Source organism: Diorhabda carinulata, chromosome 2 (genome assembly GCF_026250575.1).
Source record: "Diorhabda carinulata isolate Delta chromosome 2, icDioCari1.1, whole genome shotgun sequence".
NCBI lineage: Eukaryota > Metazoa > Arthropoda > Insecta > Coleoptera > Chrysomelidae > Diorhabda > Diorhabda carinulata.
The window spans coordinates 31,023,115-31,051,072 of NC_079461.1; the positions used below are offsets into that span (position 1 = coordinate 31,023,115).

General features: G+C 32.1%; 1 protein-coding gene across 20 annotated transcripts; it reads right to left on the reverse strand.

The window, feature by feature from the left end:
• Positions 1–3,059: 3,059 nt before the first annotated feature.
• On the reverse strand, positions 3,060–27,941 carry LOC130890915 (outer dense fiber protein 3-like). Of its 20 annotated transcripts, none has more exons than XM_057795323.1 (13): positions 27,745–27,910; positions 19,480–19,595; positions 16,272–16,400; positions 15,306–15,482; positions 14,814–14,912; positions 14,649–14,747; positions 12,414–12,512; positions 12,244–12,342; positions 11,823–11,921; positions 11,538–11,636; positions 9,000–9,104; positions 6,642–6,880; positions 3,060–3,537 (listed from the first exon to the last, which is right to left on the reverse strand). In XM_057795323.1, exons 2-13 carry the CDS (start codon positions 19,586–19,588, stop codon positions 3,469–3,471), a joined length of 1,422 nt encoding a protein of 473 aa, XP_057651306.1. In that variant the 5' UTR covers positions 19,589–19,595; positions 27,745–27,910; the 3' UTR covers positions 3,060–3,468. The 20 variants fall into 20 exon arrangements, with proteins under 20 accessions (XP_057651306.1, XP_057651311.1, XP_057651310.1 ...); XM_057795322.1 differs by lacking the exon at positions 3,060–3,537 and adding an exon at positions 3,819–3,974 and having other exon boundaries at positions 27,745–27,941; XM_057795328.1 differs by lacking the exon at positions 9,000–9,104 and having other exon boundaries at positions 27,745–27,941.
• Between the last annotated feature and the right edge of the window lie 17 nt (positions 27,942–27,958).

Here is a 27,958-nt window from a genome sequence, read left to right on the forward strand (position 1 = left end):
TCTTTTTTACTCCCGACATTGTCCGATTTTCAGAAATAAGTAAGTATGTGCTGAGCTTAAGTACTACTTATCTATTAAGCGCGAAATCAAAACGAAATGAGAATAAATTATACGTTAGTTTATATAGGATGACAAATGCAGCAAGAATCAACAGCCGATTGCTACAGGATTGCACAAATCGAGTTATTAAACAAAAAGTTGTTAAAACACGAATCCTCATGGTTTATTATCTACAAAAAGTATCTAAATACTAATATCTATTAAAATCCGACAGTTTTTAATTCCTTTTTATTTATTTATTTGTGTCTACTAACATTTCGAAACAGACCGACCGATTGACATAATTTTTGAAATGGGAATAGAAAGACCTAAGAGTGGTAGACTACTTTGAAAAACAAATCAGGTCTAAGGGTTAATCAAAACTCTATCTTTGTTATGCACGAACAAATTCGCGGGAAAATCACTGGTATTGAATATTTTGATTTTTTAGTTATTCAATCAAACATATGTCACCAAGTACTTAACTAAATAAAATTTATGTTGTGGAATTTGTATTTTGATGAATTTAAAATAAGTATCTACCTGCCTATCTACGTGAAAACGAAACCCCCTACAACGCCACTATTTTTTTGCTGGATCTCTTACCGCCCATCTTTAGGCCTGCTGTGCCCACAAGGAAGCGTTATCGCAGAATGGAAATCACCCTCGAAAGCTTACGTTGGAGGATTTTTTTATGATTATAAAACAGGCCTTACTCCACAATAATACATGGAATCGCAGCTACCATCAGAGAAGGATGTTTAAATTTGGTTTGAAGAATGTTAGCCAAAATCGGTTGTCCTCCAGAGAAATATCGATGTCGTGCGCAACATGATTAAACAAGATCGACATGTGACCTACAGACAGATAGAAGATAGGATTCGCAAACTGCAATACATCTATTTTGCATGAGCATTTAGATGTCAGAAAGATATGTTCCAAATACAACTTCCGTCAAACAATATATTTCAGAGAGAAAACATTGAAATTAATGTCTCATTTGCAAGTGGGGAGGAATAAAAAGTGAACCGATTGGATTATCCAGGAGTTATTATAACCTCGAAAAATCTAGAAGAAAATGAGATAGATAAGAGAGGTTTGAAAGGTGCGAGCAAAAAACTTTTCAAGGCATTCAAAATCAGAGCGCGTATGAAATAATCGCAAGACCAGCAGTTCTATATGTATCGGAAATATGACCATCACAAAGAAATATAAGAATTAACTGGAAATATGGGAAATAAACTGAGAACTAACAATGATATACAAAAAGCATAAAATAACACAGATAGTTCCAAGAACAAAGATCGAGATGGTTTTAAAACTTTACCAGAATGGAACTGAAGGAAGGATAGGATAGGTAAAGAATGGAAGGACGCCTAATACGAAAAATGCTTAAAGAACTCAAGCGGGTTATAATATAAGATGTAGGAATAATCGAGTGGAAAACCGAATGAAGTAGAGAAGATATTTGTTTCGTTACAGTCAATAGCTGAAGTGGAATTCGGTAATAAAAATCTAAAGAACGAGAAAGCTCCTGGGACTAGGTACCAGGTAAGCACTATTCTGTATTCAGTTACTAATTCAAAAATATTATGATCAAAGATTTGTTCGCTTTATAGACTACCAAAAAGCGTTTAAATCCATTCGGCTTGACTTACTATTTGACATTCTAAAGGCTGTTGATATTGATACTAAAGACATCAGGGTCCTACAAAATCTGTATGCAGATCAAACAACGGAACTGGGAACTAGCGGGTCTCTAGCTACGGAACACCTTCAATATACTCTCACCCATGCTATTGAACATATTAACGAATTTTTCAGCTAGCATTAAAAGACCATCAAAAAGCCATTATAGTAAATGGAACTATCATAAATAATATTAGGTATGCCGACGATACTGCGATATTAGCCGACAACGTAGAAGACCTACAAGAGCTAATCAATTCTATCAACGAAATTGGAACCAAATACGGACTCACAAACCAAAAAAATGGTCATAAGCAAACAACAACACGGCGAAGCTCAATGTCAAAGTCAATAAATTTAAATATCTTGGATGTATGTTAAATGAAAAATGGGATTGCGACGAGGAAGTTAAAACTTCAAAGCAATTGCAAAAACAGCTTTTATAAAGTTTAATAATCCGCCGAGAAGTCCCCCTAAGCCTTAGATTGAGGGTGATAAAATGTTATATTTGTCCAATCCTTTTGTATGGTGTGTATGGAGATCCTTAAACAGAATAGAAGAAATGCAAATGTGACAGTTACGCAGACTTCTACGAAACTCAAGGACCCAGTACATGATGAATGTAGAAGTACTGAGGACAGTAGTTGTGGAAAGAGAGCTGATCGCGGTAATTAAACAACGAAATGTATCTTATTGGGACACATCCTGCGAAGACCGAGATAATCAACTCTCAAGCTCATATTGACGGGAAAGATCGACGGAAGGAGAGGACCAGGGTGTAAACAACATTCCTGGCTACGGAATATAAGAGATTGGTGTGGCATTCAGGGTGCGACTACCATTTTTTCGTCGTGCAGAAGAGGGGTGCCTTCAGATAATAGGTTAGAAGTTTTGAACACATACACGCCGCAAAGTGTAGGATACTTGGAGAAGAAGAATAGCTCATTGATTATACAGAGTGTGTAGTTTCCTAGTATCTATATATGTTGTGGAATATGATTTACAATTTGTTGTATTGTAAATTTTCCACTTCTGACCTTTATTAAATCTTGAAAAATGCAAAAATATTATCACCAGTAGTACACTCGTATATTCAAAACACCGTTAAGAGTTATAAGCTTGAAGAATACTCATATGGAGTTGATTAGAAACCTTACCATAGTTAAGTAAACTACTTTAAGATTGAAGACAAATTATAAGTGTAATGATTCACTAGGCCGAGAAGAAAGCATAGAAATTTAAAGAAAGAAGTCGTCTCTCCATGTTTATTGGAAAATCATAGCTGAATAGACTGAGTACCAACCACAGAGGCGATTAAAAAAAGACAAATATAGTTTTTTAAATCTTTTATTTAAAAAAATTGATAAAAATGTTACTTTTCCGGAAAAGTTTTTTCTTATAAATAACAAAAATAGCATTTAAAATCTATAACAAGCGGTAACAGTGTTTGCTAATTTATTATAAGAATCTAAGCAACCATTAATAGCAATAATGTTATTTTAAGCAAAAAAAACAACAAAGTGTATAATAATAATTCAAATGGTAGTAATTAATTGCCATATTTTTTTGTATAATTGTAAATAATAGCCAATTGCAGTTTTTTAATAAAAATGAATGAAGCATAAATGCTACTCTTGTGTACGTAACATTCTAAAAAAAAGAACATTTCATGATTTCTGTGTTCACGTGATCACTAATTTGAACGCAGCTCGGCTCGGTCGTATTCGCTGATGACCTTATTCAGTAGTGCTCGGAGAATTCAGAATGTCTGATTCCAAAACTGTGTGCTGGAGGAGTATCTAATATAACCTAAAACACAAAACATTCAAGTTAAAAACATCATTTGACGGAGGAAATTACTATTCTATTGAAATCAGATCTACTTCTTATATTTATAAAAATAAATAACAATGAAGGTGTGAAGAATATATCCACTTGGGAAATTTCAACTATAAAAATAAGAAGTTTTATTGAAAGATTTTATTTTAAGCATTAAAATATTTTTAAGCTCACTAATATAAAACCGAACTACGTATCTAAAAAATACTACGTGCTATTTCTACTTAAAGTGTTGTATGAAAAAAATCACCTGATAGATACGTATGTTACCAACATATTTATATTAACGAATTTCAGAATAAAAGTGAAGTACTTTCACGCCGGAGACATCCATGTTGAGTACCCAAATACGGCGAATGTCTAATCCCGAAGGAATGGCTGGGCGCATGTCTCAAGTGCGATATTACCTAAAGTAAATTTAGTTAACCAAGAAAACAACTGACTCATAATTTTGGAAATATTCAATAGGGTTGCATTGGAACAATTCCTATATCAGGGATCACTCCAACAAATCCCCCTCCTATTAAAATTTTCTTTATCCTACAAAATTCTATCCAACGAATCTCTCTCTCTTTAAATAATCAATTACGCTTTTTTCTGTACGTTATAAAACGAATTTACCGAGAGAAATGTTTCTGTGTACATTTAAACATCATTAGCCATTTTTTTCAAAATATGATGCAAAACTAATTTTATATAATAGAATCAAGTGTAAGCAAGCATAGAAACACTTTTAAAGGAAGATTCGAAATAATTGAGAGTCTACAGCTCATGTATTACATTTCTATGTTATGTACCGTCCCATAAAATTGAAAATATCAATTCTTGTTCTTGTATTTAAGTAATTTATACCAGATTTCCCAGTATAATAATTTGACCCCCCTTAATTTTATAACCAAGAGATACAAAAAAATTTTTAGTACAATCTTATTTTCAAAATCATTTTTCTAAAACAAATATATACATATATTCAATGTAACATCATGTTTATAAATGAAACAACTTGTTTTGTTGTTATTTTTCTCTAACTATATTATGATCGACATTATGATCAGTGAAATTATTTTTTAAATATTAAACGGAAGCTGAAAAACTATAAATATTTTCACGTCATGTGAAAACAATGAAAACAAGAAAGCCAAACACAGAAAAGAATACCTAACGTTGCATCCAAAACGTTCATCCTTAAGTAAAATGACAACCTAACCTAACCATTCACATCCATTTGCGCTTGTCTCGTTTGTCCCATTGAAAACACCTTTTCGTTATTTTTCATAATAGTGTTCATAAATAACAAATAACAAACAAAAATATTACAAAAACCAAAAGCAGTGCACACGTCAAAAAGAATAACAAAATTTTTAGGTTAACGGCAGCAACTTCAAGTTTATGAATAGGGTGTAGAATTTGCTACAAACGTCAAATGTCACTCGAACGTCAAGTTTTCAAATATTTACAACGTTGTTAGAGTTTCCAGAACTTACATAATAAATAAAACTCAACATATTGTTTTATTTTGATGTTTCTGTTGATATAATTTAATTGTTTTAGAAAATTTGATCAACGGAAATGTTGTGTGATCTTCATTCCAATCCCTTTTCAGGTTTATGATTATTCCTTTACTGTTTCATCTCCATCTCTGTTTCATTTAGTTTAATATTATTCACATTTTTCTTTACTCAATTTATCTTTATACTATTTTTCTCGCAATTTATTATGTCTTCATCAATAATTATACTGCATGTCTCTACTTCAACCTGACTCAACTTATTTCTTCTTATATTATTTATTGTGTAATTTTCGTTCAATAAAGTCATTGTCTAGTTAAAGATTACTATTCACAAACTTTATATTTATATCTTATCTTATGAAATAATACAAAATTTAATTAAAATTTCCAACTATAATGATAATTATATGATAAAGTATTCAAAAAAAGTGCGCACGTAAATCTATTCAGTAACTTTTTCCCTAAATGGGTACAATCTTTTTTGATGTTGGACATTTCTGATAGTGTGTGTTTGTTAACTCTTTTTCTACGATTCGAAAAGTTTGTAAGACTAAATAAAAAAAGAAGTTGATTAACGAGTTTACTTGGAATTTTGTGTTTCCAATCGAATAACGGCTACGGTATTGTAAAAAATGTTGCAGTGTTTTGGGGAGTCTAATTTATCACAAACGTAAGTATTTGAGGATTGAACGCATTTAGTAAAGGTCACGAAGTCGTTGAAAAAGAACTGAATATTTAACAGAAACAACGTCGCGTAGGAGTCGCAAAACAGACGCTTCACCACATAGTAGAAGACCCAACATAAATCTAATGCTTCATTACAAAAATAAGTAAAAATAATAACAGAATGGAAACCCTTATCAAACCGACCCAGAGGAAGACCAAAAATCCAATGGGAAAGTCAAGTAACAAATGATCTGAATAAAATGGAAGTCCGTGGATGGTGGAGTAATACCCAAGACAGGAAAAAATGGAGAAAAATAGCGAAAGAAACCAAAACATACGAAGAACTTTAGTTTAAAACAAATGAATAGAACGTGGATTGACTCACCACTTGAAACGAGTCAAAGAGGTCTTGATTGAGCGGTACTATTCCAATTTCTAATGTACAACCGATTATATATAGGAACGAAAGATATGGCTCAGTCACTATATTTGACAAATTTGGGTCCCTGTGGCTTTTTTCCCCTTTTCGAAACTCAAGAATTCGCTTCGAGAAACACGCTATGAGTCCATCGAAACCATAAAAAGTAATTCGCTTAAGGTATCAAATGCCATCCAAGCCGAGGTTTACAAGCGTATGGAAAATTGAAGGTTTACATTTTTACAAATTTTGTTTTTTTGTTTTTTTGTCCGTGGGATCACTACTACTTTATATATTTTAGTTTGTGAACATCTTAAAACATTTTCAATGATTTCGTGCATTGTTTTAAATAAAACATATTTATATATTCATAAAAAAGTTCTATTGGAGGTTAAAATAGAGTGAGAACCAGATATAACCCAAACACCTGTATTTAATGTCTCAAAATGTGAAGGTAAATAGTAGATACATCAGGTTTACCTTTTCAGGTGAGTATACGCCAGGTCCAGGTATCTTATCATCCTTAGGAATATTTATCCTTCCACTCATCGTATAAGCAGGTGAATGACTTTTGTAAAATTCGGGATCGACGTTATTATATTGTCCTGGGGCAGGGTTTTTGACACGTTCATCAATGGGTTCCTTAGTTCTGCTTGATATCGTATATGCTGGTGAACTCTTTTCACCCATTACCGATGGTATGTTGTATACATTAGGAGCTAAATAATATAAAAAAAAATTAATAATCTTAGATGAATATTATCACTAAAAATGAGGGAAAGATATATCGCTGTCTTCTTACAACATGTCATAACTCAGATAAATGTGAGAATATTTCATTTGACTATGATGCAATTCATACTCCATAATCTCCAATCTTTAAAATGATATGTGAATTATTGATTTGCCAAGTTTAAAAAGATATTTTTTGAGTTTTTGATTGATAACTTATCCAACCTATCCAACCGACTCGAGAGAGTTCATTAGAAAATAATTTTTGTCTAACGTTTTCCATTCTTTCCATATTCCGTAAGTGAGCGATTATCTATAGATTTTAAGTCACAATATTCTCCAGAACATTTCTCCTCTCGGCATCATATCAAATCGTGATTTAGTACAAAGCTTCGGATTCATATTGACTAAAAAGTTATGGTGTACATGTTTTGTAAAAATACAGCAATGTACCGTTTTCAAAAACATATGGATATGAAATGTAGGGAGCAAACAAAATCAGAAGACAGTATGAAAACATAGCTATCTGGGAAGAAGCCCTTCAACCATAAAACAGATGAATGAGGATACGCTTAAATTGTTATCTATTTTTCAACATAGTCCCCATTTTTTTCGACACACTTTTGAAAACGATGCTTCAGCTTGTATTCCTAAGTCTCCCGCTAATACGTTGAAAAAGCGTGTGACATCTGCTCGGACCTCATCCTCACTCTAAATGTTCTTTTAGCTTGGAGATGAGGTGATAATCGCTGGGCTAAACGGAGAATAAGGCATAGCAGTTCTTCAAAATTTCTTCAGAAGCTCCCATGTTTGATAAGCGACGTGGGGTCGAGCGTTGTCGTGAATAAGCACTGCGAGCTCCGTCAGAGATTGGTGAATGTTATACAATATCTATCTGATTTAATTGTCGTCCCAGGTTGCATGAAATCGATGAGGAGGACCCCCTTTGATCGGAAAACACGGGCCCCATAATCTTCCCTTCTAACTGCGTTTGTTTGAATTTCTTTGATTGCGGTAAACCGAGTGATGCCACTGACGAAATTGTTGTTTGGTATGGGCGTAAAATGAAAAATCTACGTTTCAGCTCCTGCGACGATAGAGTCCAACAACTTCTCCCTTTTGCCTTCTCCCTTACTTCGTTGAAGAAACAAGCACAGTCAAAGCGTTACTCATTGTGTTCATCAGTCAGTATCCGGGGAACCCAACTGTGCCAATCAGCCATGGGACTTCAAGAATGTGAATTGAATAGAAGGAAAATCCAATAAGTTCACGGACCATGACCAGTGTTGATCTTCTGGATAATCGCATTTTAAACCGTTCTTCATCAGTCAGTTGCCGATGAATCACCACAAGCGATAACTTCCTCGCGTTGAGAAACTCGATTTCTGACCAAACCTTCCACTTTGCTTGAGCGGCGATCAATAGTTCCATCTCTGGAAGCTGCCAAACGAACAATGAGCGACGTAGCAAATCGTGGACTGACGTATTAGAGAATAGGGGAACCACTGCACACGACACTGTTGCCGGATTTAGTCTAGCACCTTCCTTAGAGGCTGTAGCTCATCGGAAATCTTACTTTTGGCACAATATCGTTTTTATATGAATGGTAAAGTAGAAAATTTGACGTAGCTCATATTCTGGTTACTAGAAATATGTTTTCCTTCGTGAATTATCTTATTTTTGTGGATTATCTATTACATATGGCATCGTAGTTATTATGTATGGCAATATATAGCTGGAAATTGTGATTTAACATAGACATATGATGATATATATTATCTTATATGTCGCTAATCAGCACCAAAGTTAATACTAGCATTTATATAGAGTATTAGTCACATTAGTATACAAGATTATGATAACCAGAAAAACCATAATATCAAAAAACACCAAGCAAAATATATTTGGGTATTTTTCAAATTTTCTCATTGCCTTTTGTTAAATAATGCTCAAATATTATCTTACTTAAGATCAGTTATTAGTTAGGGGCGGTAAGTAAACAAAAAGAACGTTCGAAAATACCCAATAATACGATCCCCGTTGATGTTGAAAAGGCAGTGTTTTTGAAGAAGACGTGATGAAAACATAAAAAATGTACAAACTAACCAGGAGCAATAGTATAATTTTTATTTTCTACTTTACGTCCAAAGCTATACCTTAGAGACCGTCTTAAAACATTATCTGCCCTAGGTACGTCATAGCTATTGGGAGCTGAAAAAAATTTGAAACATAACAAATACAAACAACATATTTTCATAATAAAATGGCTTTTCTTATGTTCATTTAGTAATTGTTATACTTTTAATAACTATAACCGAGCTGTTAGTCCCAGTTAAATATATTGATACTGTTGAAGTTTGAAGACGAGTTCACTAAATGTTAAAACTAAAATTAGAAAACAATAACGACTCTAGTACCTACCAATGTAATTTAATTAAATTCATTCCCAAGATTTGTGAAAAGCATCAAGCTAAGTATTTCAGCTTCATCTATTCTCAAGTACAAAAATAGAATGTTTGCAATGTTTGAAATGACATTAAAAATTTAATAATCTTGGAGGATCTTGGAAATATTGTTCTTCATATTGTTTACCATCGTTATAACACTTGTTCTATTTTTTTTAAAGGACTATTAGGTCATTAAAATTAAGTCAAAAAAATCCGTTTTGTGAAATTAATTCCCAGCACGCTGGAAAATATTTTAAAACCTCTATTTGGTCCTAAATAAGTGTATTCTGAGTTTGCACCATCCCAGGTGGTGAGTTTAACTTGTAGTAGCCAAGAAAACCGGGAAATTATTGCACGAGTTTTTTGCTTGTAGCTGGAAAGCAGTGCGAAAAGTATTTTTCCCTTTTTAAGGTCTAAAATTGATCCTGCAAGTACCTTATGGGTTCTCAACGTCCTTCAAAAAGTCGTGTACTTTGGGGTTGAATCACTGACATAATATCCTCGTAGATAAAGGTAGCAGTGGCTTGTGACAAAGTGATTTAGCATTGGTCTTTATTTTCTTCGATGTATTCACAAATATAGTTGAATGCCAGGGATACATCTTCATCTCCAGATCGGCCAACTGACAATCCAGTTATTGCACCTTTTTTCAGGAACTTGGTACTGCAGAATGACTTGTACTTGACCTCTTCCGCAACCAGATCATTTTCGAATTCTTTCAAGTACCTCTTCATCTTGCCAATATTCAGCTGTAGTCAAGAGGGAATTTGTAAATTCAATTGTTGGAACATACTGCACGGTAACTCGCTTATTTAGAGGCTTCTTACTTTCATTAGCCTCTTGGGGTTTTTTTCGTCATATATTCTCTCCTTTGAATACATTTTCCTGCATCTTTCGTGATGACAATGACAAAGCAAGACCTTGACGTCGAAGATGTTTCTCATCCTTCCTTGTTATACTTCTTTTTATCAATTTTTATCTATTCCTCTTTCTTTTACTATAGTTGAGAGCTCATCATGTAATTAATGATTTGTAGATATTGAACACGCCGTATAATCTCTGAATCAATAAAACATGACATTATGACACTTTTTCCAAGTATAATCAACAACAAAAAACAGACTTTAAATTGATGCAAAATGTAGATACTGTTTCAAGATTAACTGAATTATTACGTGGAATTTTATACTCTATAACTTTTTATTCCACGTTTTTTTTTCAATAGGAGTGTCTGTTTACAAAATATGTAGTCTTGGGAAGCCGCAAAATGTAAGTTTGCACCGAAATATTTTTTTTTTTGTTTTTTACATTCGATTTCGGCTGTACCACTTAACCGAATCCTAAAGTTTTGTACGTCAATTGACGTAGAGTTTACTTTTCCGTATTTTTAAATAGAATGACATTTTCCGTCCGTCGCACCTTTTTCCAATTACAAGACTTGGAATAATTTGGCGTTTTTTTGAGTGCCAAATGTTAAACCCTCACCTTTTAAAGTGGTGCAAACTCAGGTTACAATCATTTTGGATCAAATAGAGGTTTTAAAAAGATTTCCAGCTTGCTGGAAATTAATTCTTCAAAAAATATTATTTTGATTGGCCTATATAGTATGATAGGCGTTTCGGGGCCTTCTGTTCAACCAAATATTTATTAAATAATGAATCAATAACCGGTAAGTAAGTTTATAAATAAATGTTACCAAATTTGGTCAGTAAGACTTTAACGTTAGTCACTACGTGACCTTCGACATTGAATAACAATCAGGCTGGGGTATTATTGTTCAATATGATAATGAACAGAAACATTCCACCAAAATGTAACTCAAAAAATGAAATAAATATTACATAATTCGGTTCCTTAGTTTCCTGTCTTACCTATATTTCACTAACTATTATTTACAAATAATGGTAAAATTTAAAAAGTATATTTATCAATGATAAATACTGATTATTATTCAATATTACTTTTTATTCTAACTCTATTAAGAGACATTTCCTATAATTGGAATGCCTTACCATAGTTATACAAAATTCAAGTGATACCAAATTCAGGGATGAAAAAATAGAAAAAAGTTATTTAATGTCCCATTTGATAGATTGAACATATTTTTGTTAAAGCTGTTAGAAAATGTAATTGTTTAATCAGATTAATTACCCAATTCATTAGTACTTTTATTGTTTTAAATTATTTATTAACAAACCAGGTATGTCCGATGGTTTTGCTATATTGGTTTTGGCTCCAAAACTGTACCTCGGTGTATCGTGGGCAATAGTCTCAGGAATGTTATACACATTTGGAGCTAAAGTTAGGAAATACTCAATTATAGAAATCAATGATCATAAACTTTGAGATATTCAATTAATTATTGATTAAAGTTATTTCGAAGAATTTGTAAAAACTAAAGAGATCAATGAATTAAAAAATCGTATTTGAAAGTTTTCTTTTTCATGGTTACTGAATTTTGAAAAAATATGTGTCAACTAACCGGGAATGTCTGATGGTTTTTCTATATTAGTTTTGGCACCAAAAGTGTATTTGGGTGTGTCTCGGGCAATGGTTTCGGGGATTTTGTAAACATTGGGAGCTAAAGTAAATAAAAATAGTTTTCAATGAATTGAAGAATCTCATAGTAATCCATTTGATACTACATTTTTCTACAAACAAATTGGCAAATTGGATTATCCTTTAGTGCTTTAATCAATTATTATTATTGTAATCGATCTGACACAATAGTTTGATGTAAATATTTAAAAAAAACCACCGAATTATATTGTTGAATGTTAATTGATTTGAAACATAGAATTTTTCAATAGTTTCAAGAGGTTTTATGAGTTAGTTTTCAAAAGGTAGTAAAATATAGTACCAAATATTATTATTCTTCCTTTATATCTAAATTATCAACTAACCAGGAACATCTGATGGTTTTTCCACATTAATTTTGGCTCCAAAAGAGTATTTAGGAGTATCGTGTGCAATGGTCTCGGGGATATTATAAACGTTTGGAGCTAAAGTTGAAAAATAACAAAATAATAGAATCATGAATAAATTAACAAAATTATAAGAAAAATCAACTAACCAGGTACATCTGATGGTTTTCCTACATTGGTCTTAGCTCCGAAACTGTATTTTGGTGTATTATGAGCAATGGTTTCGGGAATTTTGTAAACATTAGGAGCTGAAGTGGAAAAAAAAGTGATTTTTAGTATTACCATAAGATTGAATGTATGATATCTTACTTATAATTATGTTAAGCTATATTCTGAAGTAATAATTTTGAATCTGTACAATTTTTTAGATTCCAGAAGTATAAAAGAATTTTCTAGATCTGCTACTAAAGAGGAATTTGTTTTTGATATATTTTTGATATGTTTGGAAACAATTCTGTCTCTGAAAAATTATAATAAGTGTATAATGAAAAAAAAAGGAGCTAATTCATACAAGAACTAACAGATTTTTTTCTTGCGTTTAAGTTGTCCTGCATTCCACATCCCATTCCAATGTCTAAAGCCTATAGCCAAGAAGTTTTTTTCCAACATAATTTTTTTAATTAATAACACAAATTAAGTGAAATTTTGTAGCATTAGTTTGTATATCAGTTTTTATATTATGGTACTAAGCTCCAAAGGTTTTTTTAATTATATCCGGTTCTATATATTTACCATTGCATAGATATAAAAGGGAATGCGGCACAACAAAATTTATTCAGAAAGTCGCTTCTAGAATTTATTAACATTAACATAAAGATCGGGAATTAAATAGACTTTCAATTATTAACAACTGTATTAGAAAGTAACAGCATATGGTTCAAGTTTGAAGACGCCACGTTATTTAGTATTTGTTTGGCAGCCACCAATAGTGAACATTTTCAGTGAATTTGTAAATATGTAAAAAATGTGATACAATATTTTTCTTTGAAAGGCATTAGCCCAACCTATATAAAAGCTGAAGTAGATTCTACTCTACGTGAGACTACTCCTTCGTTATCAACAGTAAATTAATTGGTAGCAGAGTTTAAATGATGCCGTATGACCTGCAAAGACCACCATACCAGTGGTCAACCAAATGAGGTAACGACTCCATAAATGTTAAAGAAAATCCACAAAGTGGTACTGGATGATCGTCGACTAAAAGTGCGCGAGCTAGCAGACACAGTAGGCATTTCAAAAAGTGCGATACATGGCAATGTTTCACAGAAAAATAGCCGATTTTTGCGCCGTTTCATAGCAACGAATGAGACGTGGGCTCATCACTTCATACAAGAAACAAAAGAAGGCAAAGAACGTTTCATCTGCTGGCAAATTGACAAAGTCGGTTTTTTGGGATGCGGATAATTTTCATTAACTATCTTGGAAAAGGTAAAATTATCAACGGCGAGTATGATGCGAACTTATTGTAATGTATGAGCAAAGAAGAAAGAGTTTTTTAATGAAGACAATGCACCAGCTCACACATCCTTTAAAGCAATGGTCAAAATTAATGAATTATAATTTGAATTGCTACCTCATACACCTTAATCGCCAGATTTAGCTCCCTCGGATTATTTTCTGTTCCCAGACTTGAAAAATTTTTGTGTTTTCTTTGTTCGGCCAGATACTAAAATGAGCCTTATTTCAATAGAATACATGAAGTAATGGTTTTATTTTTGTGTTAAGATTTCTAATAAGGGTATTTTCAAATTTTCTTAAATAAACTTTCTATTTGTGAAAACTTTATGAGCACCTTCTAAACTAAAGGACAGATAAAACATAATTTAAAAATTATTCCACTACTAATTCTTATGTGTTTTTGTTAATTCCATTAAGGAGCTAGTTTTTGAGTTATTTTTTTTATATAACTGTAAATATTAGAAGCCAAATTCAATTCAAAGTAAAGTCATTCATACGGATTGTAGCTCAGTATCGTACGTATTCAAATTGACTATGAAAAATGTACCATAAAAAAATGTATTTGGTTTAATTATGTACCAAGTTTCAATATTCTACAGGTTTCATCTCAACAAATGGCTGAGAGAGGTTCATCAACTTGTTTGTGAATGGGATGCAGTGGTGCAGGTCAACAAATGGCGGCCGAAATCAACCTCACTCCCATGTTTAGAACCCCTCAGTAATTTCTCAACCATGATTCTCCTCAGCACTTTTATGTTGTCCAAATTGAAAATGCTAAATTTTGTTAAGCTAAGATTGCTTGAAAGCAACATCATATTTTAATAAATAACACATAACAAGTGAAAAAAATGTTGAATTCACAATAGGAAAGAGCTCAGAGCTCAAAATGTAGGAAAATAAAAATATCATACATAGTATCAACTAACCGGGAATATCTGATGGTTTTTCCACTTGAGTTTTGGCTCCAAATGAATATTTGGGAGTATCATGAGCAATGGTCTCGGGTATATTGTAAACATTCGGAGCTATATTAAAAAATACAAATTAAAAAAAATCATATTTTTCAATGAACTTTAAAAAAATCAACTAACCAGGTACATCTGATGGTTTTCCTACATTGGCTTTAGCTCCGAAACTGTATTTGGGTGTGTCATGGGCGATGGTTTCAGGAATTTTGTAAACATTGGGAGCTGAAGTGAGCAAATAATAAAAACAATACATATAAAATAGAGTTAAAAAGTTATTTCACTTATAAATTATATACAAAAAGTCATATTAGTACTGAAAAATATCAGATATTTATAAGTTTCTGCTTCAATTTTCATATAAATATAAATATTGGGTAACAATGTTATATTTCTTAAACAGTTTTTTTGACAAACATAATAACATGATATGTTTATTTATCCTTATTTATAAGGATCTGCTATCGTTAACATATTCATAAAGATTTTTCCTTACTTTGATTCTCAAGTGGCGAGTGTTTCATTAATAATCACGGTTAAATAGTTTTCAATTCATAGTATTTAATAAAAATAAAATAGAAATCATCTATACAACAAATATTTCAATAGAAAATTTACCTGGAGTATCAACTGGTTTTTCTACATTAGTTTTTAATCCGAAAGTGTATTTAGGAGCACTATCATGAATTACTTTCTCAGCCTTATCCGGATTGTAATCTCCTGGAGCAGGAAAATTCTCAGGTTTTTGATCCTTAGGCCTACTATGCAAACTTAATGCCGGTGGTGTATCTTTACCTGAGATAACAAGATAAAACAGCATCTTAGACCCCATTACCTTTCGTTATTTCTAGTTGTGATTGAATCGAATGAAAACTCCATTATTTAACAGTAAAACTTCCAACAAAATCCCAATTGCTTCCGATGCAACTATGAATAAACCTTTTGACACCGAAAAGAAGAATTGATGGGGATTCTTAGAAAACAGCAGTTTAAGAAAGAAGAAAATGACTACTTGTACTGTAATGAAAGTACCAAAGTAATATTATAACTACCATGCACCATCAAGGTAGTTCTTTGATTCAAAATACCGTACTTTATTTGAATATTGTTTATTTATGATCAATAAATAAAATAAAATATTATCATAAATATAAAAATTATTGAGACTAACTAAAATAGGAAATCTCAACACACGCTTTGTAAAACAGAAAACAAATGAATGATAGGTATGTCGATAAATAAGAAGTTGAGGTTTGGATGAAATAGAATAGTTAATATAAAAGATAGAGAGAGCGATGTAGTAGATCTGGTTCAAGCGGACCCCAATTGCTAATAAAGACAGAAAGACCATCATAAGTCCACTTTCTATTTCACGCTACTTTATTCTGATTGGAACGCCGAGACGGCAAAGTTTAAAGGTAAAGGAGGAAAATAACAAGTTTTGATTCTATTAGCGAATAAAGAAAAATAGTAAATCGAAGCTCTTTCTTTCTTTTCCGATGTCTTTATCTTCAATATTAGTATTAGAACTGAGCTGAAATTAACCAAATGACTATGTTAAGTTGTATTGAGATAATATCCTACCTTTGGCACTCATTCCAGTGATGTTATATTGGCCAGGGCCAGGTCCAATACTATCCAATTTTCCATTCTGTCTAGATCCGAAAGAAAAAGCAGGAGCTCTTTCAGTTCTGGATTCCAAAGTCCTTCTTCCTGAAATGAAAATATATGAACCCATGATGCATAACATCAAATCGCATCAAGAAAAAATGTGAAAATGGTAGTGAATGAAAAAGTTATTGGACAATTGAAGGAAGAAGTTACCGTGGCTTACTCGATATAATAAGACCTCCCTAAAAAAACGTTGTTACCACCATATTGGCGATTTTAGTGGATTTGTATTCGATCTGACCTACCCACGTGGTTGGTAGCTCGCTGTCGTGTGACAATTTAACAGTAAGTGGTGGGACGAGTTGGAAAGTTTGCTTATCAGTGGAATAACGTTTGAACCGTTAAGAAATGGACGACGCAATTGCTAGTGTGGTTTAAAATCGCTAAATAAGGCGAAAAACGAAAAACGTAAATTACAGAATAGAAGGACAATAAAAAACAGAAACTAAAACAAGCAGGTAAAAGCTATGTGACAAGGAAAGGACAAGAAAATTCTGCAAAGTAAAGGCCATTGCTGGCAAATGGAACAACGTTGTATGTAATGTGGAATGGAATAACGACACAACTACTTTAATTTGAAAAAAAAATACTTCTATATGTATTTATTGGTATGAATTAAAAGATAAAAATAAAAATTTGCCATCACGTTGGCGGCACTCCTCCAACCGCAAAAATGACCGTTTTGGGAACTTTTTGGATTACAAATGGCGCTAAACTTCAACTGTTTTCAAAATTCAAATAACACTTACATAGTAAACGATTTTCTTTCAAGTGGTTTGCAGAAGTTGAATCGAAAAGGAAAATGTATTATCCTTCAAAAATAAAAATGATACATTTGGTAATTGAGTCAGTATTAAAGACAATGAATCAGCCTAGAATACAGGAAAAGATGTTAGCATAGAACCTTTACCTAATTGAGACTTCAAATATCATAAGAAGAAAGTTTATTACAATAATGAACTTGGGTAATATAAAAACTCAAAAAATTACTGGACTAAAATGAATATATATACAAAATTAGCCGGATAATAAATGCATCAATTAACCGTTTAGAACAAATTTTTTGAATTTGCAAGAATATTTGAAGAGCATGGTATTTGTATAAAAACAATGGATAGTATTTGAATCCACTAAGATATGTCAAGCGACCTTGAGAACGATTTTTGTTAATACAAAATTAAAATTTGTATCTGTTTGTTGTATTACGTAATCGCGCATAAAAGTTTTATTACTATGTTCCAAAGAAAATATTTAGTTTTTTTAACCTTGCCTTGAGGTTATCTTCTACCTTTATATCAATTTGAAAACATATTTTAGTAATAAACAGCAGCAATTCGTTTATTAAAAATATATGTTTGATAAAATATAATCTTTGAACTCGAATAATTTACTGGTAAACAAATAATTTGAGCAAATGCCAAGTAGACTCTCAAAAAGTCTGTCAAATGTCTGCGACAAAGTAAGAAGACCTTCAAAAAAGAAAGTCAGCATTCCATAACCTAAGATTCTTTGGTTACTGTAACGTTTTTCTTATTTATTTACACTCTTTCTATTCGTGAGGTGAATTAATAAACACTGTCTCTTACGTTCTTAATTTATTTACACACTATACAATACACTTCACTTATGATAATTTACTTATAAATATAAATAATTTCTGCGATTACTAATTCGGTCTGTTCACTACGATTATTTATTAAAAACTTACTAACTGCGTTTATACAAATCATTTATATACCTAAATAAAATTCTACAAAATTTTAGAACAAAAAGAGAAAAAAGAAATAAATTGACTTTCCTAGAAACACTGTAAATAAACAGCCCGCTATAATCATCAAAGGCGCTTTCTCCATTTATAAATAAATATGAAAGACGCCGCGGGAATTCGCCGAATTTTGAAATTCCATTGTAGCTAGACAGGGCAGGCGTAAGGACCCATTTCGCGAGCTTGTTCGTAACATTACTTTTTATATTAAAGCAAATTTTTGGAAGATTAGAAATATATTGCAATTTGAATTAAGTTTTTATTCAACAGTGTACATTCATATATTGAGAAAATGATTGAAGTGAGCATGTAGCATATTTACTTTAAGAGACATTTTAGAACCCATGAATTTGAAATTATCAAGCATATTAAAAATGAGCTTTATAGTTTCTATAATGGCAATGAATCCATGGATTACTGCTTTAAGCCTGCTGAGCCTTTTTCATAGGCTTTTGGAAGCTTTGGTAATTCTTCATTGACCACTAATTCTTTTAAATGCGGAGTGACGCAAATACCAGATTTATCTGACAATTTATGGAAAATATCTTTAGTTATTCATTAGCTTTAGAGTTTTGATGAAGAGCCTCCACAAACTGCATCGTGAAACCTACTATTATATGGAACGGAGACTAAAAAATATAATCAGCTTCCACAACTGGTTCATTCTTGACATTATGTTTTCCTATCTGAAATTCGATCCGTTTAGTCCATGAGTGCTGCTTGTAGTAAAGTGTGCTGGCTCTACTATCTTTAGTGTATCTGCGTTGCATTCACGTCAGAAAACCTACTTGAAATCCTCTAAAAGGAACTCAATGGCTTCCTTTGTAAAAATACTTAGATTAACATCCTTCTTGAGCAAATTTTACTGATGTAGCTGTAAAGCTTTCTGCTTCAAGTTTAGTAGGTTTAAGTGTCTGAAAAGTCATCAAACCCTTCGGAATTAACAAACATACATGCATGTTTGCGAGACCGAAGCTTGGGTAATTTAACTACAGACGAATTAACAATTATTGATATCATATATATCTCTACATATTCTTGTAACTGCAGACGTCATTTTTACACTTTTGAAAGCCATTTTAGACTTCGCGCGTTAAAGTCATTCCACCTTTAACTGCTCCAAAGTTTAGAAATCTTTATTTTTTATAGGTAAATGAATGAAAGGAAACTGTATTTGCTATGAATGGAGCCTCTAGTTATTTTTTGTTTGAGACATTTAGAAAATTTCATTTAACCCTAAAAAATTTTTTTGTTGACTTGTGTTATGGATGTTCAATCTATAGCTACCTAAGATAATTAAATACAAGAAACAATTTAGATAATATCATGCAACTATTCTATAATTTTGTATTTTACCTATGTAAGATGGTAACGCTACGCAAGCTGGACCTGGTCCCTTGAATTCGGCAGCGATGGGCCCTCGGCGTTTTGTTGGTGTCCAAGGTCGTTGTGTCATTCCTCCCATTGTAAATCTAAATAACAAAAAATTATATTTATGGAAACCATTACTAATCATTAATTGAAATTTGGGAGGCAAGATGCTTCACGTTTTTAAAGAATGGTTATCCAATATCGACACTCATGATTTTTCCTCGGCTTCTACATTAATGGAAACATCAATTGTATAACTGTATGTCTGACCGATTATCAAAACTCTAGTAGACATATAAGCCTCAAATTTTTGAATACAAATAGTGTTTAGTGTATAAGTCACGGAAAAACTAAAATATTTTGCAATTGCAGTCCAGTTTTGGTTGATCCGGAAAATAATATTACATTTAATAAAGAACATGTTAACGAGCTTGGTCCAGTTAAAATTGCATTTGATATTATTAATATAGCTTATGTTTATCGCAAACACTTTCCCATATGTATAGCATATGCTCCAACTATACACAAAAGTCAGGACCTAAGGCTCAATAATGTGCTGATGTATATCGGTTCTGCAATATCCACATTCGGTTAAGCTTACTGGTTATTTCTAATTAATGTCGAGTTTTGAAGCTATTAAAGCACAGAAATCCTTTAATTTGTGAATACAATACACCAAAAAGCATTTACCGACCAAACTTGTCAAAAATTCTAGCATCAAAGCCTCCGAGAAAACTGTAGCTGAAGCTTAAGAAGTAGAAACGGAAAAGAAAAAAAGGAAGACTACATACAAAAATAAGAAAAGCTCACAAGACAGAGAATGTGGTTTGAGAAAATTCGTTGTTGGTATTTAAGAAGTAGAGGGTACTGGAGAGAAAAAAATAAATGAGAAATCGTCAAAAACGAAACTTTAATAGAAACTAGTCTTGCAACTCAGTTCTTCTACCGTAAAAAGTTGTAATACAAAGTCGGTTGATTCATTCAGTACGAACTTAAGGGACCTTCTGTCTTAAGTAATTACATAATCAGCTAATCTGACAACATCTTATAGTGACCACATCAATAATAAAAATCTTTTATGTTTAAATAAACTAGATTGACGTGATTTTTTTACATGTTTTGTTTTTGATGGCATTCAGTATACGAAAAAATAGACATACACGTAGGTAAATAGTCAAATTACATTTTAGATTACTAAAAATAAATAATCAAAGAACAGGTTTACATTTATTCCTATTAGACTTTCTATGGTATCAAATATTTTACCAACGCAACGCTTATAAGATACGCTCCTGATTATAACCTTAAAATGTACTCAACAGGTTAATTGATTACAAAGGATGGTGTAAAGTTACGGTCAACACTAAAAATAGATAGATAGTAACACATTATTTACAATTTTAAACTTGAATTTGATTTATGAAAAGAAGCAGCTTTATTATACCCAATGAGACTGATGTCATCTTATATTAATTGAACTGAGGAATTTGACATGGAATAATAAGAAAATTAAATTAAATTAAAACAATCTTTTTAATATCACGCCATTTTCTGCAGGATTCAACATTTTGACACCGACTCAAAGAAGTGCATCGCAAGATTAGTCATACATGAAGCATAATAGCAAAATTGCAGAGCTCATGTTATTAGTCGGTCAGAGCTCAGTCATTATCGAAGATTCTGGAGACCAGTTCGTTATTAAATTCTTTTAAATTAGTATTTATTGTTTATGCGTTTGCCATCAAATCAATGAACTATATATAGTCTAGAATTATAGAAATATAAAGTTAAGTTTGATTATAGCTTAATGCAAACTAAGAACAACACCGCTGCGTGGCTATTTGCAGTTCAAACCACAGAACTTACTCTTACCGATCGTGGCACTACTGTAATGAAAATATGTCATTATTGTCAATGTCAATTGTCAAGATAAAAAATATTATTTCATTTTCGATAATGCTTTCCTGATATGTATTCTAAATGGAAAGAATTTTGTGAAATTCAATGTTCAATATCAATTTATCGTGTGAAAATCATTTTCTGGAAAATGCTTCTATTTATTAAGATCACAGTTATGCCATGACTGTATAATAAACCAAGAACATTTATATGCTGTAAATACTGTTTCGAACTTTTATAATACGAGAATGGGGGCTGGTAATACCGCGGCGAATATTGAACTACATTCCATCCGAAAACCGTGAATTCCACCGATCTGTTTGTCAATATCGACATTTCTAATGGGTCGTAATTACAAGGATAGAAATTTAATCTGTTTACGTGTTATAATGTTATTTCATCTCATCAGAACGGTTTAACACTCTCTCATTCGGAGTCTCTAATCCGAATTGGAGATAACAACAGCCAACGATGCTATTAGATTCGTCCAGCAGACGTTCTCTGACATCATATTCACTTTTTATTTTGTTTTGAACAGGGTCTGTCGTTCCCCCTTACCCAGAAAATTAGTTGCTTTCCCCGTCGATGAAGGGCAGATACGATTTTCTAAATTTAAAAATTCAGACTTTAATAATAAACTGTGTACAACCAAGATTCGCCGTTTCAATAGGTGGAACAGATATTGCTTTTTGACATACATCAATCAATTCCGAATGGGCTATTGCTTTCTCTAAGCATTATTTTTCGTTCCGTTACTTTAAATACATAAAAACAACTTTTGCAATTGCATTCTACGAGGGTTGTTTGAAAAGTTTAGGACACAATAAAGAAATAAGACAATTTTTTCTGTAATAAATGTCCGCGTCTGATGAAAATCTTTCTCCTGTTAACAAAGAGGAAAATGTCTTCGAGGACTAGATATGGATAAGTGCTATTCGTATATTTTAGCCACGGCGATCACCGAAGTGTGAGAAGGTGCGCTGCTCTGATGGATTCTTTTTCTTCACAGACGTTCGCTTTCCAGCAATTTTTCCCTTTACCTTATAAAGCAATGATGCGTAATACTCTTTTACTTTTATCCAACATTTTTGAAGACAATCAATCTCATCCCAATCCCAAAAAACGGTTCCCTCGCTTTTACGGCCGATAAAACCGTCTTTGTTTTTTTTGGGACAGGTTTGTTCTTTGCAATCCACCGTCTTGATTCAGGACTATGGTGATGGATTTAGGTTTCATCTAGAGTTATGAATCAACGTACAAAATCCCACTGATTTTGCTTAAACCGCGTCAATAACACCTGGGAAATGTTCCTTAGAATGCACTTGTGGTCCAAAGCGCAGCATCCAACGCACAGATAGTTTATGAATGTATGTATATTTTTTCAGTCAATGCATTCTTCTGATATGCCGACGGCCTCTTTTATCTCTATTAAATGAATCAGACGGTCATCCCATACCATTTGACGCTCCTCGTTATTAAAGCTAATACAGCCACGTTTCAATTGAGCTACCCAAAATTTTCCGATCGTAAATGATGCTGCAGAGTCTCCGTATACCGCATAGATGCATTTCCATTTGAAAACAAATATTTGACGATAGCTCGATACTGAATTTGCCTGAAATATACCTGAAATTTTAGTGACAATCTCTCAAAGCATGTACAAATAATTTCCCTATTTATTTTGTTAAGTGCTAGCATCTCCATGTTGGCGCAAGCTTTGCATACAAACCTCGTATCAAATCCGGTTTGATTCGTTATGTATAATAAGCCTTGTAGATTTCACAATTTATATAATCTTCTGTTCTAATGGTTAAAATATTTTATCAAAGAGACAATTATGAATGAATTTATCTCAAATTGAATAATTTTATATTATATGGGTAGAATGTCAAAATCGCATAAATTATTATAGACGTTCCAGATCTGTCTGAAAACGTATCCAGTTAAGCCAGTCACGGACACGTACCAGGCACCAAATCAATTTTGTAGTGGCATAAAAGTTAAATTCCGCATAGTGAAATATTGTTACTTACATAATGGTCTAAAGGATGTTAATCAATGTGAAACTGTTTGTTGTGAATCTGTATACAGTTATTGATCAATAAATAATACAAATTTTCAACAAAAATCCATGTTTTCCGAAAGATGCAATAGACATAATGCATATTTTATAGTGCATCCCGAAACATTTCAATTCACTATTTCTTGAAATTATATTCTGAAAGTAATATCAAAATAAAATTAAAGACATAAATAAAATCTTAAACCTCATTACCCGTAATCCGTTCTTATTTGATAAGGTATTGTTTTCTTAAAATTGCCATATGTTTAAGTCGGCTAATTTGGTTAACCTGTGGCCTGAGAAATATTATTTTTCACTTCAGTTGATGATTCTAATATATGAAACATTCAAAACTAGTGAAGTGTTCAATTTCATAACCCAAACAAAACGATCCATTCCATATGAGATGTTAGTGTACGAAAAATGAAGTGGATAAGTTTAAAAACTTGTAAAATAGAATTATAAACTTGTATCAATTGTGAAATTGTAAATAACAAGAAACAATTTGTAGGTTATGTTGGTTTAAGTAAGATTAGTTTAGCTTAGGCTCGTTCTAGATTCCGTTTCAATCTCTCTGAGATATTTCAAGTAATTTCTTTTCAAAGTTTACGCCATTGTTGCGATTTTTTCGTTTCGACATATTTTTTTGTTGAATTACAACTGTAGATTCACTTTTTCATAACTCCACCCGTTTTCATTTCCTCAATGAATTATTATTTATCATCCTACGAACTCACATATTTATTTTTACGCACAGTAAACAGTACACCAAACCAGCGTGCTTTACAACTAGAGGACACCATCACCAACCCAATCCCTACAGAGGAGTTTTCTTTCAAAAACATACCCCTATCGTATATCGTTGTTTGCTTCTATAGTAACAAACTTCTAGCACCATTTTATTCAACATTAATATTTTCATTGTAATTTAAGAGTCTATTAAATATTATTAAAGCGCGGAATTGGTTGAAACGTTGTTCTACGTATTTGCAAAACTCCTGGCGCTCGTTTTGGCGAATGTTACATAAAGTTAGTTAGTTACGTAAATAACTGATGCCTCTGCTATTATAACATTCGCACATGACAGCTGTCAAGCTAGGGAAATTAAAACGTCAATATTTTTGCCCACCTTGTATCAATTAGAAGCAATGTGTTAGTCATTTATAAGCTTATCAAGAGATATCCGGAAATTGTACCATAACACGAAGTTGGTTCACCCTGTATACTAGATTTTCATTTGAAAAAAATATTATCAACTTGTTTAGAAAATTCCAAATATTAAGCTAATAAGGACTTTATGCGTTATGTTATGGACGAACTGTTAATTTTTTTCCCTTTTAACAATGGCTTATATATCCATCATCCCTAGTAATTTAGATAAATAATAAACGTTTTACTCAACGTAAAAGGGCCTTTTGTTTCGAATTAAAAATACAGTTATAATGATTATACCACATGTAACAGCACCAAACAATTTTTTTTTTTTAGTCACGTAAGGTAATTTAAACAAATTTAGTGCATGTAAATAATCAATATATTTTCAAGGTAACCTTCTGGAATCATTTTGAACTTTCCAGTTTCACAATATCCCTGCATTATTTATATTTATTCAAATAAACATAAACTGTTAGAAATAGTTTAACTGGCATGTTATACGTGGGTTAGCAATTAAAATAAAATCACAACATATGTTATTATGTATTCACTGACCATGAGATTGTACCAACTATGTACACACGTGATCGTGGTCAATGTAAATGCAAAATTATTGATCTGAATACTACGTGGCTAACAAGACATTGCTTTGTTGTAAATAAGGGTAATATTTTTATAGTGGTTCTAAAAATAGTCCAGGTGGACCTCCAGAGTTCCACGAAAAACTTTATGCAAATTCTCGTTAATAAATTTGACCTTTTTAAAAGAGTTTTGAGAATATGGTAAAAATATAGCAACAGAGAATTTAGAGAAATCTATAATATTGTCCACGAGGAAAAAAGTTTGGAAGTTTCGGGCTGAAAGGTGCGTTTCCATTATCAAAATTTTTGCCGAAACTTATCCCATTGGTAACGGAAACAGATTGCAATATTTCCTTTTGACCTAATGTTTTTTTCAAGTTTTTTACTACTTCCACTACTTAAATTTTTTCTTACAAAGTATGCCAATATCGAATCAATACTAGAAGCATTTCTGGGAGGCTTTCTTAGGGAAAACTTCCATCTGATTTATTAGGGTATTCAATCAAAATTTTTACCTTTTGTACAATCTTTAGTTACAAGGAAAGTGGCGATCTAGTAGATGTCGACAGATGGGAAGTCTTTTAGAAGCTACGAACCCGCCAATCAAAGCGACTCGAGTCATGATTAGGATGAAAGACATTGGCTAATGAACTTTGTATTTATTTCCTTTAAATTACTTCTCCTAGATGGAAATGCAAGTATTCCAATATTGAATCAATAATGGAAAGCTTTTTTAAAATTAGCTCCCATCTGATTTATCAGGTTATTGTCTTAAAATGCGATGATCTAGTAGATGTCGACAGATGGGAAATCTTTAGAGGCTAAAAGCCCGCGAATCAAAGCGATTTGAGTCATGATGAGGATGAAAGGCGTTGGCTCATGAACTTTGATCGCACTATGCCTCCATATTTTAAAAGAACAATTACCGTGACCTGGACGTTCGAATTTTTAAGGTCATTCACTTGTTTCCATTGAGAATTGTGAATTTTTATCACAAGGTCATAGTCATAGACAGCGTAAAAATTCAATCAGTCTTTTTGATCACTCCCCGTACTGTTATATATTCACAGAACTTATGAAATTAGAATCCCAACTTAACAGTAGGCAAGTTTCAATAATGAATCTAGTTTAAGTATAAAAAAATTATTTTTTGTATCATCATCACTATTTTTTTTTTACTTTTGACTCAATCAAAATATTTTCTTTCAATTTCGCACGAATCAATTGATAAAAGACTTAAAAATAATTCTCAATATTCACTATGTTTACGTTATTGACTATATATAACTTTACAACGTTTCCTATTTTTGTTTTATACTTTATATTTCTATCTTTGTATCTCCGTTTTTAATGGAATTTCCATTTTCTATTATTCTTTCTCTTACAGTAGTTTCTTACAGTATACGAGGGTCCATCACGTATGATTCGTCTGATCTTTCTTCCTCCGATAACTTTTTATTCCCAAACTGAACAAAAATGGCCTGGTAGAAAGCTTATCAGACAAAGGAAGAGGTTTTTGAAGAGACCAAAAGACCAAAAATTTATTTTATGAATTGTTTATAATGATTGAAAAGTAGGTTGACTTAGAGTAAAAAGAAGATTGCGACGAAAATATTTTATCTAAAACTATCACATAATATATAGATTACTAAGAGAATATTGACATGCAATGACAATTCGAGAGAAAAATATTATTCAATGGTCATGTCAAGATTCACGTGAAAATTAAATTGAATTATTTTTGGCGCAAGTGCTGGGCTGCTATAGTGATGATATCGAAGGTTACATCGACGACAACGTAAGTAAAAAGAACAACGAAGAATAATACGGGAAGTAATGAACGAGAATAACGGTACCATCTTGTTTAACATATTTTTCCCTGATAGTTGTGGATTAAATATAGTATTCAATTCACGAGTAATGGCCATTACTCGCACATTAAATAATATTATTTTGCAGTAAAGTAATTTTTTTTCATTTGCGAACAGAGGAGGATTGAATGTCGAAAGGTCCTCGTATATTCCGGCTATACTATCCGGGAAAAGTGACCTCCAGTAAGATGTAATGTACCTCTGGATAATTTTTTTAAAAATCTCGACATAATATTGTCTTAAGACCTTGCTTGAAGTTGGGAAAAAAATGATTGTATTAAGATAACTTCCAAAATTTATATTGACCAGTAGATAGTTTTGAAAACAGTTTTTACCGGCTCCGATGTGAAATAAAATTGTTATGTTAATTATGAAGAATTTCCTTTTAAGTGTTTAAGAGTTGATGCGGGTGACGATTTGAAATTTGCTTAAATCACTACAAAAATAATAAATATTGTTCCAAGTTTTTTTCATTGTACTTTATTGTTGCAACGACTTAACAGACAGTAAAAATCAAAATTAATTGAATAATATATAGTTATTTTTCTCAAACAAACTTAGATCCAAAATAAAAAAATACCCTTTATTAAACCATACCATGGGTGTGTCCACAATTTATAAATGATTTTTTTAAAAAACTATATCATATTTATTAAATAATTATATATGATACCAAACTTACGTTTATGTTTTGACGAATATTCCAAAATAAAAAAATAATGAGCACTATTCAAAAGTCAGTCGTGTACTGAATCTAATTCGCGTTTTAATAAAAGAGCTCGCGAGTTTAGTCCCCACCAGGACGATGCGTAGTCACCCGTAGAAAGGACAACTTGTCCGTCTTTACCATTTTTGATCTCTTCAACTGGATTTAATGTTATTTTATTCGGCACCTA